General features: G+C 31.8%; 1 protein-coding gene across 1 annotated transcript in view; it reads left to right on the plus strand.

The window, feature by feature from the left end:
• Positions 1-13,474, plus strand: part of LOC108549578 (uncharacterized) — a 153,255-nt gene that overhangs the window by 85,847 nt on the left and 53,934 nt on the right. The window contains exon 5 of the mRNA XM_017903044.1: positions 7,200-7,363. Coding sequence (XP_017758533.1) covers positions 7,200-7,363 — 164 coding nt within the window. The remainder of the gene's footprint in view (positions 1-7,199; positions 7,364-13,474) is intronic.

The following is a 13,474-nucleotide window of genomic DNA, read 5'->3' on the forward strand; positions in this document are numbered from 1 at the left end:
TTTAAAAATAAATTTTATTATATTTCATCATATGTATTATGTTGATATATGATTGATTAATACTATTTGAACCTCAATAGCATCAGATGTATAATTATGCAAAGAATTTTGTTGTAAATATTATAATCACAATAAGAACAAGCAATAGTGTAATTCAAGAGATATACATTTGTTTTTTTATTTTTATCTTCATCTAAATTTCTTGTACAAATTGAAGTATATTTTTAAATATTTTATAAACATAAAATATTCTTACTCTCTTAAAGGATTGAGTATTTACCCTGAAAGAAATAATAATAATGTTATATATTATGCAGAATTTTTAATAATTTTTGAAAAGAAATTCAGGTAATTATTTTACGAATGTTTATTGAACACATTACTCAAGTAATTATTATATTAAATATATATCTACTTAATATACCATGAAATCCTTAAATACATCTCATTAGTCAGTAGACTTTTTGTTATTAATACTAAACACAATTAAAGTTAAAAAGAATTAAATAAGCATATTATAAAATTACAATATTATTTATTAGAAAATATTACATGTTTTAAAACCTTAGATTATTGAAATAATATTAATGAAAATTGTATGAACTATATAAACAATCAGGAAGTATTACCATAAATAAATAAAAATTTACCTGTTGACTGATAACAAAAGTATCATATAAACACATCTTAATAATTAATAGTTAATATGATACTACTACCAAAAATTGCCATTTTTCATTACTTTTAATGTATTTTGAAAATATGAATGAATTTTGATCTCTCTAATTATTAATCAAACACACCCAATCTTTAAGTGTTTAGAATTAGAGTAATCTTAATTCTAAAATTAGAGTAATCTTTAAATCTTAAGAAATAATTTCTTTATTACCTAAGAAATGTTAGGCAATTTCGTCACTTTAAATTAATTCAGAGAATGTATTGATATTCTTCTTTTCCCAGTTTGTAGGAATATTTTATACAAAAAATTGCGTTCAAAAATTCAGTTGTGCTTTTTAGGCATTAAAAATAGCTTCCAAACTTGGAAAAATTATCTATAACAAAGTTCCTCTGTGAGACAAAATATTTCCTGTGAAATAGCTCCTAGGAAAGAAGAAATGATTGGAGAAAGTTAAATCAATTTCTCTCCCAATCCCATCACTTATACACATATCAAATCGTTTCGTACGAATTGCAGGAAGAGCTTTTAATTTCATCAGGATCGAAGCTTAAGAATGAGCTAATTAAACTTCCCAGGACCGGCAGCTTGTAATCACTGAAGATATTTCGACCCCGATGCCTGCAGCCAGCCACTCGTCTTCCTCTCGCGGAGCAATTAACAACCGCGTAATTACCGCCGAGCAATTACACCTGACACGGTGTCGGTGCGACGAGCACCTCGTGGAACGAAAGATTCTTCCTGGTTACTGCTCTACTTAAACAGATTAAAGGCTCTTTCTCGCGTTTCCCTCTCGTTCGTCTCGCATAATTTCCACTGACGTCGTCTTCGTGTTCCCGGAATCCCGAAAGGTTACCCCTGCACGTCTCAGAACAAGATGTAATCTCACCAAGTGCTCTTCCACCAGGAAAAATGTCGCAGTTTCTGAGGAACGCTGGTCGACGACCGGACTGAAGTATCCAGGCATAAACAGACCACATGCAACGGATTTTGGCGGGATTTCATAGGAATCTTGTGAAACTTTTTGATTTGGTTTATACTCTTTCCTGATGGTATTGCACGATGATTGGATTTTGCTATCTTTTTAGGAGTAAACTTCTGGAGTTATGCCATTGAAGAGAGTATACATAGCGATACACTGTTGGATCTATGCTGAGGATAGAGGTGTGTTCTTGAAGAGACTGCGAGAGTCCAGTATTGAGCTTTCACTATTGGAGATATTACCGAAGTGCCATATTGGGTTTATACTATAGAAGTACACTCTTGAAGCCACTGCAGGAGTACGTTATTGGGCTTATACTATTGGTGATATTACAGAATTGTTCTGTTCAATTGGCATTATTAAAAATCTTAGAGAAGTGCAGTTGTGAAGATACTATAGAAACATATTGGGATTACACTGTTGGAGTGATACTATATTATAGAAGTTGCTTATTGAGCTTGTACAATTGAAAACACTTGTCGACAATGTCATAGCTACGTGTAGTCTCAGTGCCAAGTATTTGTGAGGTTACTGAAATCAGTTAGTCAGTTGGACAAGAACTGCATTCTCCAAGTAGCAAGTTGTGATTGATAAGTTAATCAAGTTAATAAATAAAATTTTATGATAGACATGGCAACGAATATGCAGATTTTTGCATATTTGAATTTAGGTTTATCAAATATAATATATAGTTCATATAATAAAATTATAAATTAAAAATATTGTTTCTAACAGAAAACTTAATTTGATACATATTAGTGATGCATCATAATTTAATTTTAGCATGTTAAAATTAAACGGCTTAGTATTTTGTTTTATATAATTATCTTTTAGGGCCTGTCAAAGCCCTTATTAAAATCTTTCCTATTATAAGTTCTCTTATTCTGTTTTATGTATAATTACTGGTACATATATTTCTTCTTATTTATATTTATTTCTGAAACAAATGTTTTATTCTCAAACACTCTTATGAAACCGTCTTCAATTTGATCAGAATTGTTGGCATGTTGTTGTACGAAAAACGCGTTATAAGGAGACTTGACTGTGTTCTTCTCAGTGTTGAGATAGTCCCGGAAGGGGTGAAAAAGGAAGGGATGCGTTTCGACCTGGGCCTGCTAGTGGTCTCATCAGCAAGGTTACCTAGCAGGCCCCCTTATTTTCTATTTTAACATACGTCTAATGTACCCAACAATAGATACAAAGGTATACATACAAGAAACCAAAACGTACAAAAGGGTTACAAATGAAAACTTATACTATGAGATCCATGGCTTCAACATGAAGCACTCGTGATCTAAGAATTACACTTAAACTACTTAAACTTATTGCTTTAGAATTATATACATCTAAGTATATTATACATCAATATCTTATACTAGAACGCGTGTATGTATGGCTATGTATAGAAAGGCACGAAGACTACACAGCTTTTGTTTTTAAATGAGTAAGGAGAAGTCCTAACCTAGCAGGCCTAGGACGCTGTTGCAGTTGTAGGACCACACGTCCCAATTTAAGTGCGGACTGTTTTATATCCTTATTGCCAGCGGTCCATGACTCGTAGACACTCGTTGTCACCTGGTGAAATTTAGCAAGGATCAATAAATCACCTTTGAGACGATGGGCATAAGGACCCAATTTGTTTAATCATCCGCCATCACCGAAAGACGTCCGACGATGATCAATTCAGAGGTAGTCTCAGTCAGAGACTGTCACAAATCAGAACTTTTTAGTTCAACTCTAACCAGACCTAGCTATATTAGTTTAGAGAAGACCGTATCCCAGTAACATTGTCACATGGGCCTTAAATGGGCCTTACAACCCTGTAAAGCTCTGAACATGAGAGTTGCAAAGTTCAGGACGCAACATAGGCTGTCATAGATACTATTGAAAAGTTTGGAAATTCTATATATGGAAGTGGAGGGTTTACTGAGGACTTGTGAGAAAATCCTGGAGCCTTCTTAAACCTGGAATCCTAGTAATGAGGGTGAGAATGATGCTGCTATGTACTAACCTAGTAAAATAACAATGTTATATCAAACAATTTCAATATTACATTCAGAATCTTCAGAAGACTTGAAAAAGATGAAAGATGTTTAGTAATATCTCTGATTATGCCTGTTTAACTGATTGTTAGTGCTTCATTTCAAACCTACACGTTTAGGCTCACAGTCATAGTCATATAAGGGCTAATAAGTGAATCGATAGAGATGAAATTGCTTTGGTTACGTGGCCTTGGTCCATCTTTCTGCCACGAGTTCGACCTTTGGACCAATCACGTGCGATATTGTCCCAGAGAAATTCGGCAATTCATCGGCCACTATCTAGCGTCGCAGAAAGGCACCAAGGACCAAATTGGTTTCACTAAACTCCCCTATGCTTCCCTTATCGTTGTCGGGGAGCAGTAAATTTCGTTGACTATTTCGAATGCTACTTGGAAGAAATCTGGGCCATTTTGATGACCAGCCTTGCCTTTCCTTGACCCACTCGATTTCCCAGTACCGTTTACTCTTCGTTTGCTGCTCGAAAGGTCAACCAAGTTGTATCAGGGAGAGATGAAATTGGAAAGTCGCTAAAGTATGGAAAGAACAAGGCTAAGAATATGGCCAAGTATTCTATTAAAAGAAAAGGATATTAATGGCAGAATATTGATCATCAAACGGTGAAAAACAACTGTCTGAGTAAACTGATAACACTGTTGTTAATACCAGTGCACAGATATCCTGATTGAAAAATTTCAAGATTAATTAATACTATAATCTGTCATACAGAATCAACTTTTCTAACATTATAACACTATATATAACACTTACCACTATATAATATAACTATATAAATATATAGTCTTAGATATGGTTAGGTTATATATAATTAACTAGTCAAAATGACTAATCTTAGACCTCTTGCTCTGAGGAAAATTAATTTTAACTTCTATTGAAATAGGAATTTTATTGTATCAGTATTTATATTGTATCATTTGAATTATTATCATGAGTATAAAGATGACACTGATATTAAAAATGACATTTCATTATAAGAAGTACATCTTTCTCAATGCCATGGAATTTTCCCATAAGAATTTCTTGTAAAAGAGAAATTAATTAATGTAAGTGACCAAGCTGTACCTTGCAAGGATTGGAAAATGGGGTATTCAGAATGATAATCAGGTGGCATACTAATTGTAGCAGATATTAGTTTCTGAAATGAGGTAGAAGAATGTTGAGGAAATGAGGGTAAGCAAGGCAGGGCGAGTGGCAGAAAATCGAAGGAAGACACGCTGGAAATTGTGCAGGCTGACGGAAAAGCCTCGTATTTGTCAGAAATAGCTGTGGCTTTCCCCTTTGCTGCGCTCCAGTGGACTTCCTGTCCGCTCCTAGATGTCCGCAATGCGTTTCCTCAAAACCGGAAAATTACTGGCGAATCTGCTGATGCCGCGAGAAAAGAATGAACGTGGCCAAATCCTGGCCATATACATTTAGACACTGATGGTAAAAATAAGGAATATGTGTGTATACGTTTGGTGGCAACTTTATATTAGTTTTATTCTCATTGCTATAGTATTAACTAAAATTCTTCTCTAGTTTCTTCATAAAGCAGATCTGTATAGTTTCTGGCAATTATAATTCATAATTGTAACATATCTAAGTATAATATGTCTAAGTTCACCTGGGAGATAAATGCACTATATCTTTTGGTATTGTGTATGGTTTGTAACTAAAGCTACTCATTTTCCTAGTGTAGGATCATGCAATACATGAAACCAATGTTTGTATTGGTTTCCATGTATGATGAATTATTATTATAATTGTTCAGAAAAATTTTGTCACTCAGTTGGTTATAATTATTTTTTTTTAATGACTATGAAATTTGAAAGGAAATTGTAATTTTTATGAGAATAAAACATTAAATGGTTAAAATTAGATATTTGAAAAGCACAATAGATTCTTCTTATGAGAGTCAGTAGCAAGTGAAATAAATTTGCTTTAAGCAGACCGGCAGTCTGTAGCTACTGCTGTTTCACTTGATTCATTGCCTGAAGTATCCATGAATCATATTGTAACAGGATTAATGGAAATAAAATTTTTGTCTTAATGTAATTCTTTTAGCAATTCTTTTCCTTTTAATTTATATAAAAAATTTTGTTTATCTTTTAAAAATGTTTAGTAAAATATTTACAAAAGCATTCTTTTATACATAGCTTTTTTATTTTTTAGTTAGGAGTTACTTTCACTTTAAATTATTATTATCTTTTAGTTTAGTTACTTTTATTTAGTTACTATTTAGTTACTTATTTAGTAACTTTACACAAAAAGAATTAGTTTGCAAGAACTAGAAATATAAAAAGTAAAAGAATTGATAACATCAAGTAATCTATTTCTTTGTATAATAATATCTTCCTTTTTTATTGAATTAAAATTGTCAATTACGTGTAATATTGTTTATCATTATATTTCAAAAATATTAAAAAATTACAGTTAAAATCTTTCCTAGTAATATTCTTATATAAATGTAAAAAATTTAATGTAAAGTAATAGTAGTATAAAACAGTATACGGTTTACATCATGCAAATATCTCGCATATTTCGTTTAAAAATAACAGAGTTTATATTCCCTACAAATTCTTTCTAAAAAATAACAGAGGTCTTGCAAATAAAGGGATGTCGATATAAAGTAAAAAGATACTTAGGTTTCAGCTGCTGATATTTCCTTGTAATGAAGTACACAAACGAAAAATATTTTCATTTCGAAACTTCGTCTAAAATATTAAGAATACTAAGTCCCAAAGAATAAAAATATTATTCTATCTAACACTATTAAAAATTTTCTCATACATAAAATAACCTATAATACACGTTTAAATATATTACTTTCAACTAAGGTTATGTAACGAGTTAAATTTTTAATTATAAATTTCTATAATTATATTTTTAACTGTACCATTATATAAAAATCACTGTTTTTCGAAATATTCTATTATATAAATTTGATTTCTATCCAGAATATTTATTTTGGTATCTTACGCTAGATAGTTGTTAACTAACTAGTCACTAAGAAGTAACTAGAGTAACTAGCCTAGTTACATAATTCAAATATAAACCTCTGATTATTATCTGAACCAGAAAAAACAAAATTACGTCCAGACCTACAGTCTTCAAACTATACACAGTACCCAAAAAAGATTTACAGAACCGCCACATTGTAAATGCCACAAAATTCCAAACAAGCTAACCTATAATCGTTTTCACCTAAACCTTTGATCTACAGGGTACACAAGACACCTCGTAAATTCTATTTATCCCCAAGATTTACAGCGTAAATCTCGAGATCCGGGCTGAAGATGCGAAACCGATGCTTCTCTTTCCCATCTCGAAATGTAAATTCCAGTTTGTTCCCCTAGAAAAGAAATGACGCGTAGATATCGACGCGGTAAAGGAGCGACGGCAAAATGGTTGAGAATTACGAGTTCTGTTTTTCTCGCATGCCGTCGCTCGATACGAGTCCCGAAGTCAGCCGTACTCAACCGTCGCTTTTTATTCATTTCAGTTCAACGTCGCAGCTTTCAGGCATAGAGGCCGAGGAGGACACATGTAACGAACAAGTAGCCACTTACAAGGTTGGCATGCTCGGTGCATCAGGAGTTGGCAAAACCGCCCTCACCGCGCAATTCACCACCAGCGATTACATTTGCGCCTACGACACTTCTCTAGGTGAGTACACACGCGTTTCCACGCCTTCCCGCAATAGTTTACGAAATACGCGAGATTGCTCGACTTTTTTAATTGTTTGACGTACGTTTTATGTGCCAAAGGAAAAAAGAAAGAGGTAGTTAGAAAAGGATACATACAAATGAAAGCAATAGATACAAAAGGGTACAAATGAAAATTTGTACTGTGAGATCAATGGCTCTAGCGTGAAGCACTCGCGATCTTAGACTTAAACTTGAATTACAGTGCTTATCGCTTTAGAATTATATGGACCGTTTTGAAATTTTGAAAGTGGTGTAAGTCCACTTGCAGTTCGTAAATATACATTATTTTAGTTAAATTCGCCTAAAAGAAATTTATATAATCAAATTACATATTGATAAATTAATAGAAACATTGCCAGACTTGACATAATTAACCTATATTCTTTAATTGACAAATATGCTAACCTTGAATTTTCTCGAAGCAACAGAAAATGGACTTGCACCACTTTTAGAATAAACAGTCCATATAAATCTAAGAACTATATTATATTAGAACGCGTTATATATAAAAAGACACGAAAACTGTACAGCTGTCGATTGTGCTCGACTCCTACTGCGGAATACGACTGAACCGTTGACAGTAGGGGACAGTGTATATTTTGTGTGACGTCCAGAATGTACAGTTGTGTCTCGACGGCAGACGGTTTAGAACCGAGTCTCGCTAGAGGCGGGAGAGGTAATTGTTCCGGGAATTGCCGATGTTATTTGTCCCCAATTCGAGAGTGAGAAACAATAAGTTAGAAAGAATAGGAAGGAAGATTCGACCGTTGCCCGACGACGTATAATATGATCAGTTCAGCGAAATGTAAACATAGGGACAGTGGTTAGTTCGGCCGAAGCGGTTCTTGGAGGTGGAGGGGGTGATTCTGCGTCTGCTGTCGAGATATTGGGTATATTCGCTGCCTTGGATACAACTGTAGCTCGTAAGGCGCGTGACTGATCTGACAGTTAGGAAAGGAAGTATAACATCGTTGAAGGAAACGAGTCGGAGAAGGAAAACAAACGTCCAAGTGATGAAGCTGTTCGAACGTCAATATTCGCAGGCGACGGAGAAATAAATGCTGACTCGACTCGTTGAACGAAATATACAATACGTACATAGAGTCTTGAAAACTTGATTTCGACATTTTAACGTGAAATTAGTTACATACATGGAGGTCTAAAACTGAAAATATTTACTGAAGATCTAGCAAACTTACAGCATCTTTTACTTCAATAAGGAGTCATATTTTTATTAACCTAATAATAACCAAATAATTTATAACCTAATAATAATAATATTTTTATTAACCTAATTTAAGGAGAAATATTTTTATTGCAATTAATTCAATATTCAACACCAATGCATATATTATTATTAATAAATGTTGAGGGCCTGTTAGCAGAATTAAATCCATGAAAGGTAATATCCACGATTTTTTAGATTTTTCTTTTATTTTTCTTTTTATTTAAAGTTTCTATATTCCCCTTGCAGAGATAAAATCCCCCTATGTTCTTGTGACCCTTGAACATTACTTAATGATCCTTTGACAAATTAATTCACTAAGGATGAGAAAAGTAAGGACTTTTCAAGATCTTATCAAGTGGTTGTTCTGAGATATCTATAAACCCCTAGTATTAAGTTTCTGTGTAATGAAGCATAGTGTATACCACAATAATAGTGGTCTTACCAAAAATCCAAGGACTTTTCCCATTTTGGTAAGCCTGCCTTTCCAGGGTTACCCTGTTTTTCTCTATTATTTTCTTAGGACATGGCTGTCCAATTAAACTAACCAATCATCAGTCTTTGTCTCATGTTAGAAATTTATTAGAAGATTAATCAGAAGAGTCAAATTGTTAATTACTATTTATTTACTTATTACCAACTGTTACCAGCTGTCGCAATATCATTAATATAATGTTATCTCTAACTTCTCTTGAAACTGATAAAAAAATTCAATTCTCTGAAGTTTCAGCAAACTTCTTGAAAGTTGGAAATAATTTTCACTTCTTCTATTGCTCACTGCATTCGGTGGTAATACTACCTCGTCGTTGAAAACTTGAAATTGAAACTCACCACCAGACATATCTCTCAGAGAACAATGGCGATTTCTGGTACTTATAAATTTCTCTACCAAAAATATAGGTGAGCGTTAATATAAAGTTAACACTTAAAATTTTCAAATTCCTTTTGAAATAACTTAAAAGGTATGAAAGAAAACAGGAAACATATTTTTATTAGTAATAAATTAACAATAAACAAACTTATAATGTAAAGAACCGGTGATAAGTTTCCGGATACAAACACGTGCGAATAGAGGAAATATGAGAATTATTCGTCGATAATCTGCAATCAATTTTGATCAGTTTTAGCATCTCGAAGTTAGCAGCGGTAAATTTGGGCTCATAAATAATCCCGCTTCCAATTCACCACAAACGAACGTTTAATTTGTGCGTCGATAACTGATCCAGCTCTGTCGTACACGTTGAGCAATATTTCCTAGCTTTCCGGTTGGAATTGCAAATGGAAATTCTCGTGCAGATACACAGGTGAGTAATTCTCATTCTAGATCGGATGACTGATCGTTTTAACGATCCGTTGCACAAATACGGGACAAGTATTTATGGCCCCAATTTACTAATCCCTCGAACTAAATCGTTTTACTAGTTCAACCAAGATTTCCAGATTAAAACGTATATATAAAATTATTTTCCCGAAATTTAAAATTAACAGAACTTAAAAATCACACGTTATTCCATTTAAAGTTTCAAATTACCCGCGTTTTACATATACTGCGGATTAAAAGAAAATTAATTGTGACAAATTACTAGCTCAATCTGACGATTGAATTCTTCGTCATTTTATCAAAAATAATTTTATTTCGTGGTATTCAGAACAAGTTTGATACTAAATAAATGATAAAATCGTTTCTTCTTTATTTTTATTTAATATAATCGTATAGATATATTACCAGGCCCATATAAATAAATGTAAAAATATGTACATTCGTACAGAGGTCTTTTTTTGTTTTTGTTATATATTGTCAGGGTAATGTTTTAAGATATCTCCTTCACGGATTGCTTCGTATTAGTTCAGCGTTAGCTGTCGTAAAAGTTATACGCTGCTTCTGTGCATCGCGGGTAAGTTGGCCGTAGGGAATGCACCAGACAAGAAAGTGCTCTCTGTACGCTCCGGCTGACTCTCCCTTTGATGCTCCCCTACTTTCAGGTTCTTGACGACAGATGTCGACACAGGAGCAGGATAAGTTACTTACGCCAGCATTCGTTTTATCTTATGGTAAATAGTTAACATTGATCTCGTGCCTACTCTAGTGCTCTCTTGCACTATCTGCTCTCAATGTATCCTGTTCATCTTCTTCATGATGCCATACTGCTGTTCGACTTGTAACACTTTATCGATAATGAAAATTTGTATAACCTATCTTCACAATTATTGTGATTATGAGGATGTATTAATAGCTGATTTTGATGAAGTTTATGGAGAGTATAGCTTTCCAAAAAACATTTCACCTGTATTTTTTTTATTATCAGTTGTCCATACTTAGGGAATGTAAATAATTAAAATAAATTAATTTGTTTAGAAAAAGATTAGTAATATATGTATGTAGTATATATCAGCAGTTCTCAGCCCTTTCTTCTTGCATACCATGAATCAATATGTGGTCAAGTTCATTTAATGGTTATGTATTGTACTTTATCATATTATTGTACTTTGTTGGTATGTATTCATTGTAGTATACACTACTATATATAATTTAAAAATTTTATTTAGTAGTTTGGTTCAGCTTGTCACTGGTGCATGTATCATAGATTGAAAATCACTGGTACATATTATATATTATAATTTGTTTAATTAAGGGTATCATTTTTCAGTCATTATCAATAAGTCCACAATTCTATTAATAAAAAATGACATGGAAGTTTACACACTTGTATTCACCAAATTCAATGCATTAGTGTCCATAGTTTTTTGCAATTATTTTAGAAACTAGAAAAAAATGGCTGTTGTATGTATAAGGAAAAGTTGTTCAAAATAATGATTTCTGGAAGATATTTAAAAGTTATCAAAATTTGTGAAAATTCTATCAAGAAATAAGTGAATCCTAAAAATCCTAAAAATAAATCTGACACAGAGTATATTTGACAAAGATAAGATATTCGTTAAAATTTCTCTTGGAGGATAATTATCAGTAGTACATGACAGTGCATAATTTCACAAGTGAAATTATTGCTTCGAGAATTCCCAAATCACCATTCTCGCGACATGAAGGATTTCCCTAGCCCATAGTTATTACAGTTGGTATAATTTCTTGGAACAAAGCTGCTCTTACATTCTAGTCGAATCAATTTCAACTGTTCGTGATTTCGTGAAATCTTCGCTCTGTGTTGTGTTTAATACCTCCCAAAGTTTACTCTCATTCTCAAATTACGTAACAAGACTGATGCTCGACCTTCTAGCATTTGGTTCGATATCGCAGTCATAAATGAAACAGCGAGTCTGTCTGTATAGAATTCTCCTAATCCTAAGTTATTGAAAGACAACATCGTGAATCGAAGAATAAGCACGATTTGTTAAAAGTTAAACATTTGAATGCTTTGTTTCTCGTAGTTTTCCTTCTTGAAGTTTGAGGATTGAGGATTCAATATGGCGGAACTGCCGGTGCGCAGATTATTAAACATGGCTGCCTAATGCATACAGTATAGATATTAAAAAGACACTAGAAGGAATTATACATGTAATATGTGATAAAATATTTGTTTTATATTCTTATATGAATTTTTATAAAGTATTGTTAAACATTTTTTAAATAACTAAATATTCTTATGCAAATAGAAATACATTATAACAAAAAATATATAAAATTCTATATTATGATAAGCAAATAGAAATACATTATAACAAAAAATATATAAAATTCTATATTATGATAATATATTATTTTGTGTAAAATGAATCCCAATCAAATTAAATGAAATTAGTAATAGTAAAATAAAATGAAGATTGAGTTATATTAAATTATAATATTATTTTTGCACTGCTATTCTGCTACTGTGTAGGAATAGAGATAGTGTATAGAAGAATGTATAGTGTATAGAATTATGTATAAATAACCAAATATTCTTATGCAAATAGAAATACATTATAAGAAAAAATGTATAAAATTCTATATTATGATAATATATTATTTTGTGTAAAATGAATCGCAATCAAATTAAATGAAATTAGTAATAGTAAAATAGAATGAAGATTGAGTTATATTAAATTATAATATTATTTTTGCACTGCTATTCTGCTACTGTGTAGGAATAGAGATAGTGTATAGAAGAATGTATAGAACTCTATATAGGAATATCTCATTCTATGTGAAATAATATATTAAATTAAATTTAATTAAATTACAGTTATATTTCTAGAATAATTTTGATACTTCTTCTCTTTGGAACAATTGCTTTATCTATTTTCCAACTCATACTTCTTAAATTAAATTAATATTTTAAAAGCTATGGATATTTATATTTATACAATGTTCTAATGTATTCTCTATCTGTTTAAAAGGAAACGAATTGTAGAATTAGTAAAATACGTTTAATACGCTTTAAAGCTCAAATTATGATATAAATGGCATTATGGAAACCAATAATTACAGCATCAGCAATTATGCGGAATTATCAGCAATTAGCTAAAGTAATGAGCGATTAATTATTCTTTACTGTCTGCATCTCTTATGATTTACTTTCTGCAAGAAACTAACGTTAATTGCTAAATAATACCAAATTGTAGGTACTCACGTGTAATTTACCCTGAATAATAAGCTATGTCATTTTATAGCAAACAAAAACTTGTCATAAGACATTAGCAATATTAATTACAGTATAATATTACAATAACGTTTCATATTGCATTAATAAAAACTACTATTAGTTTTACTAATATAGTATTAATAATAATAATAAGTAATATATTAATAATAAGTACTATTATTTATTATTATTGTATTAATAAACATAATTAGTATATTATTTTCTAATATCTAATTTTATAACAATTTATTTACAATACCAAGTAACA

Source organism: Eufriesea mexicana, unplaced genomic scaffold (assembly GCF_001483705.2).
Source record: "Eufriesea mexicana isolate 0111107269 unplaced genomic scaffold, ASM148370v2 scaffold474474812, whole genome shotgun sequence".
In the NCBI taxonomy this organism is placed as follows: Eukaryota; Metazoa; Arthropoda; class Insecta; order Hymenoptera; family Apidae; genus Eufriesea; species Eufriesea mexicana.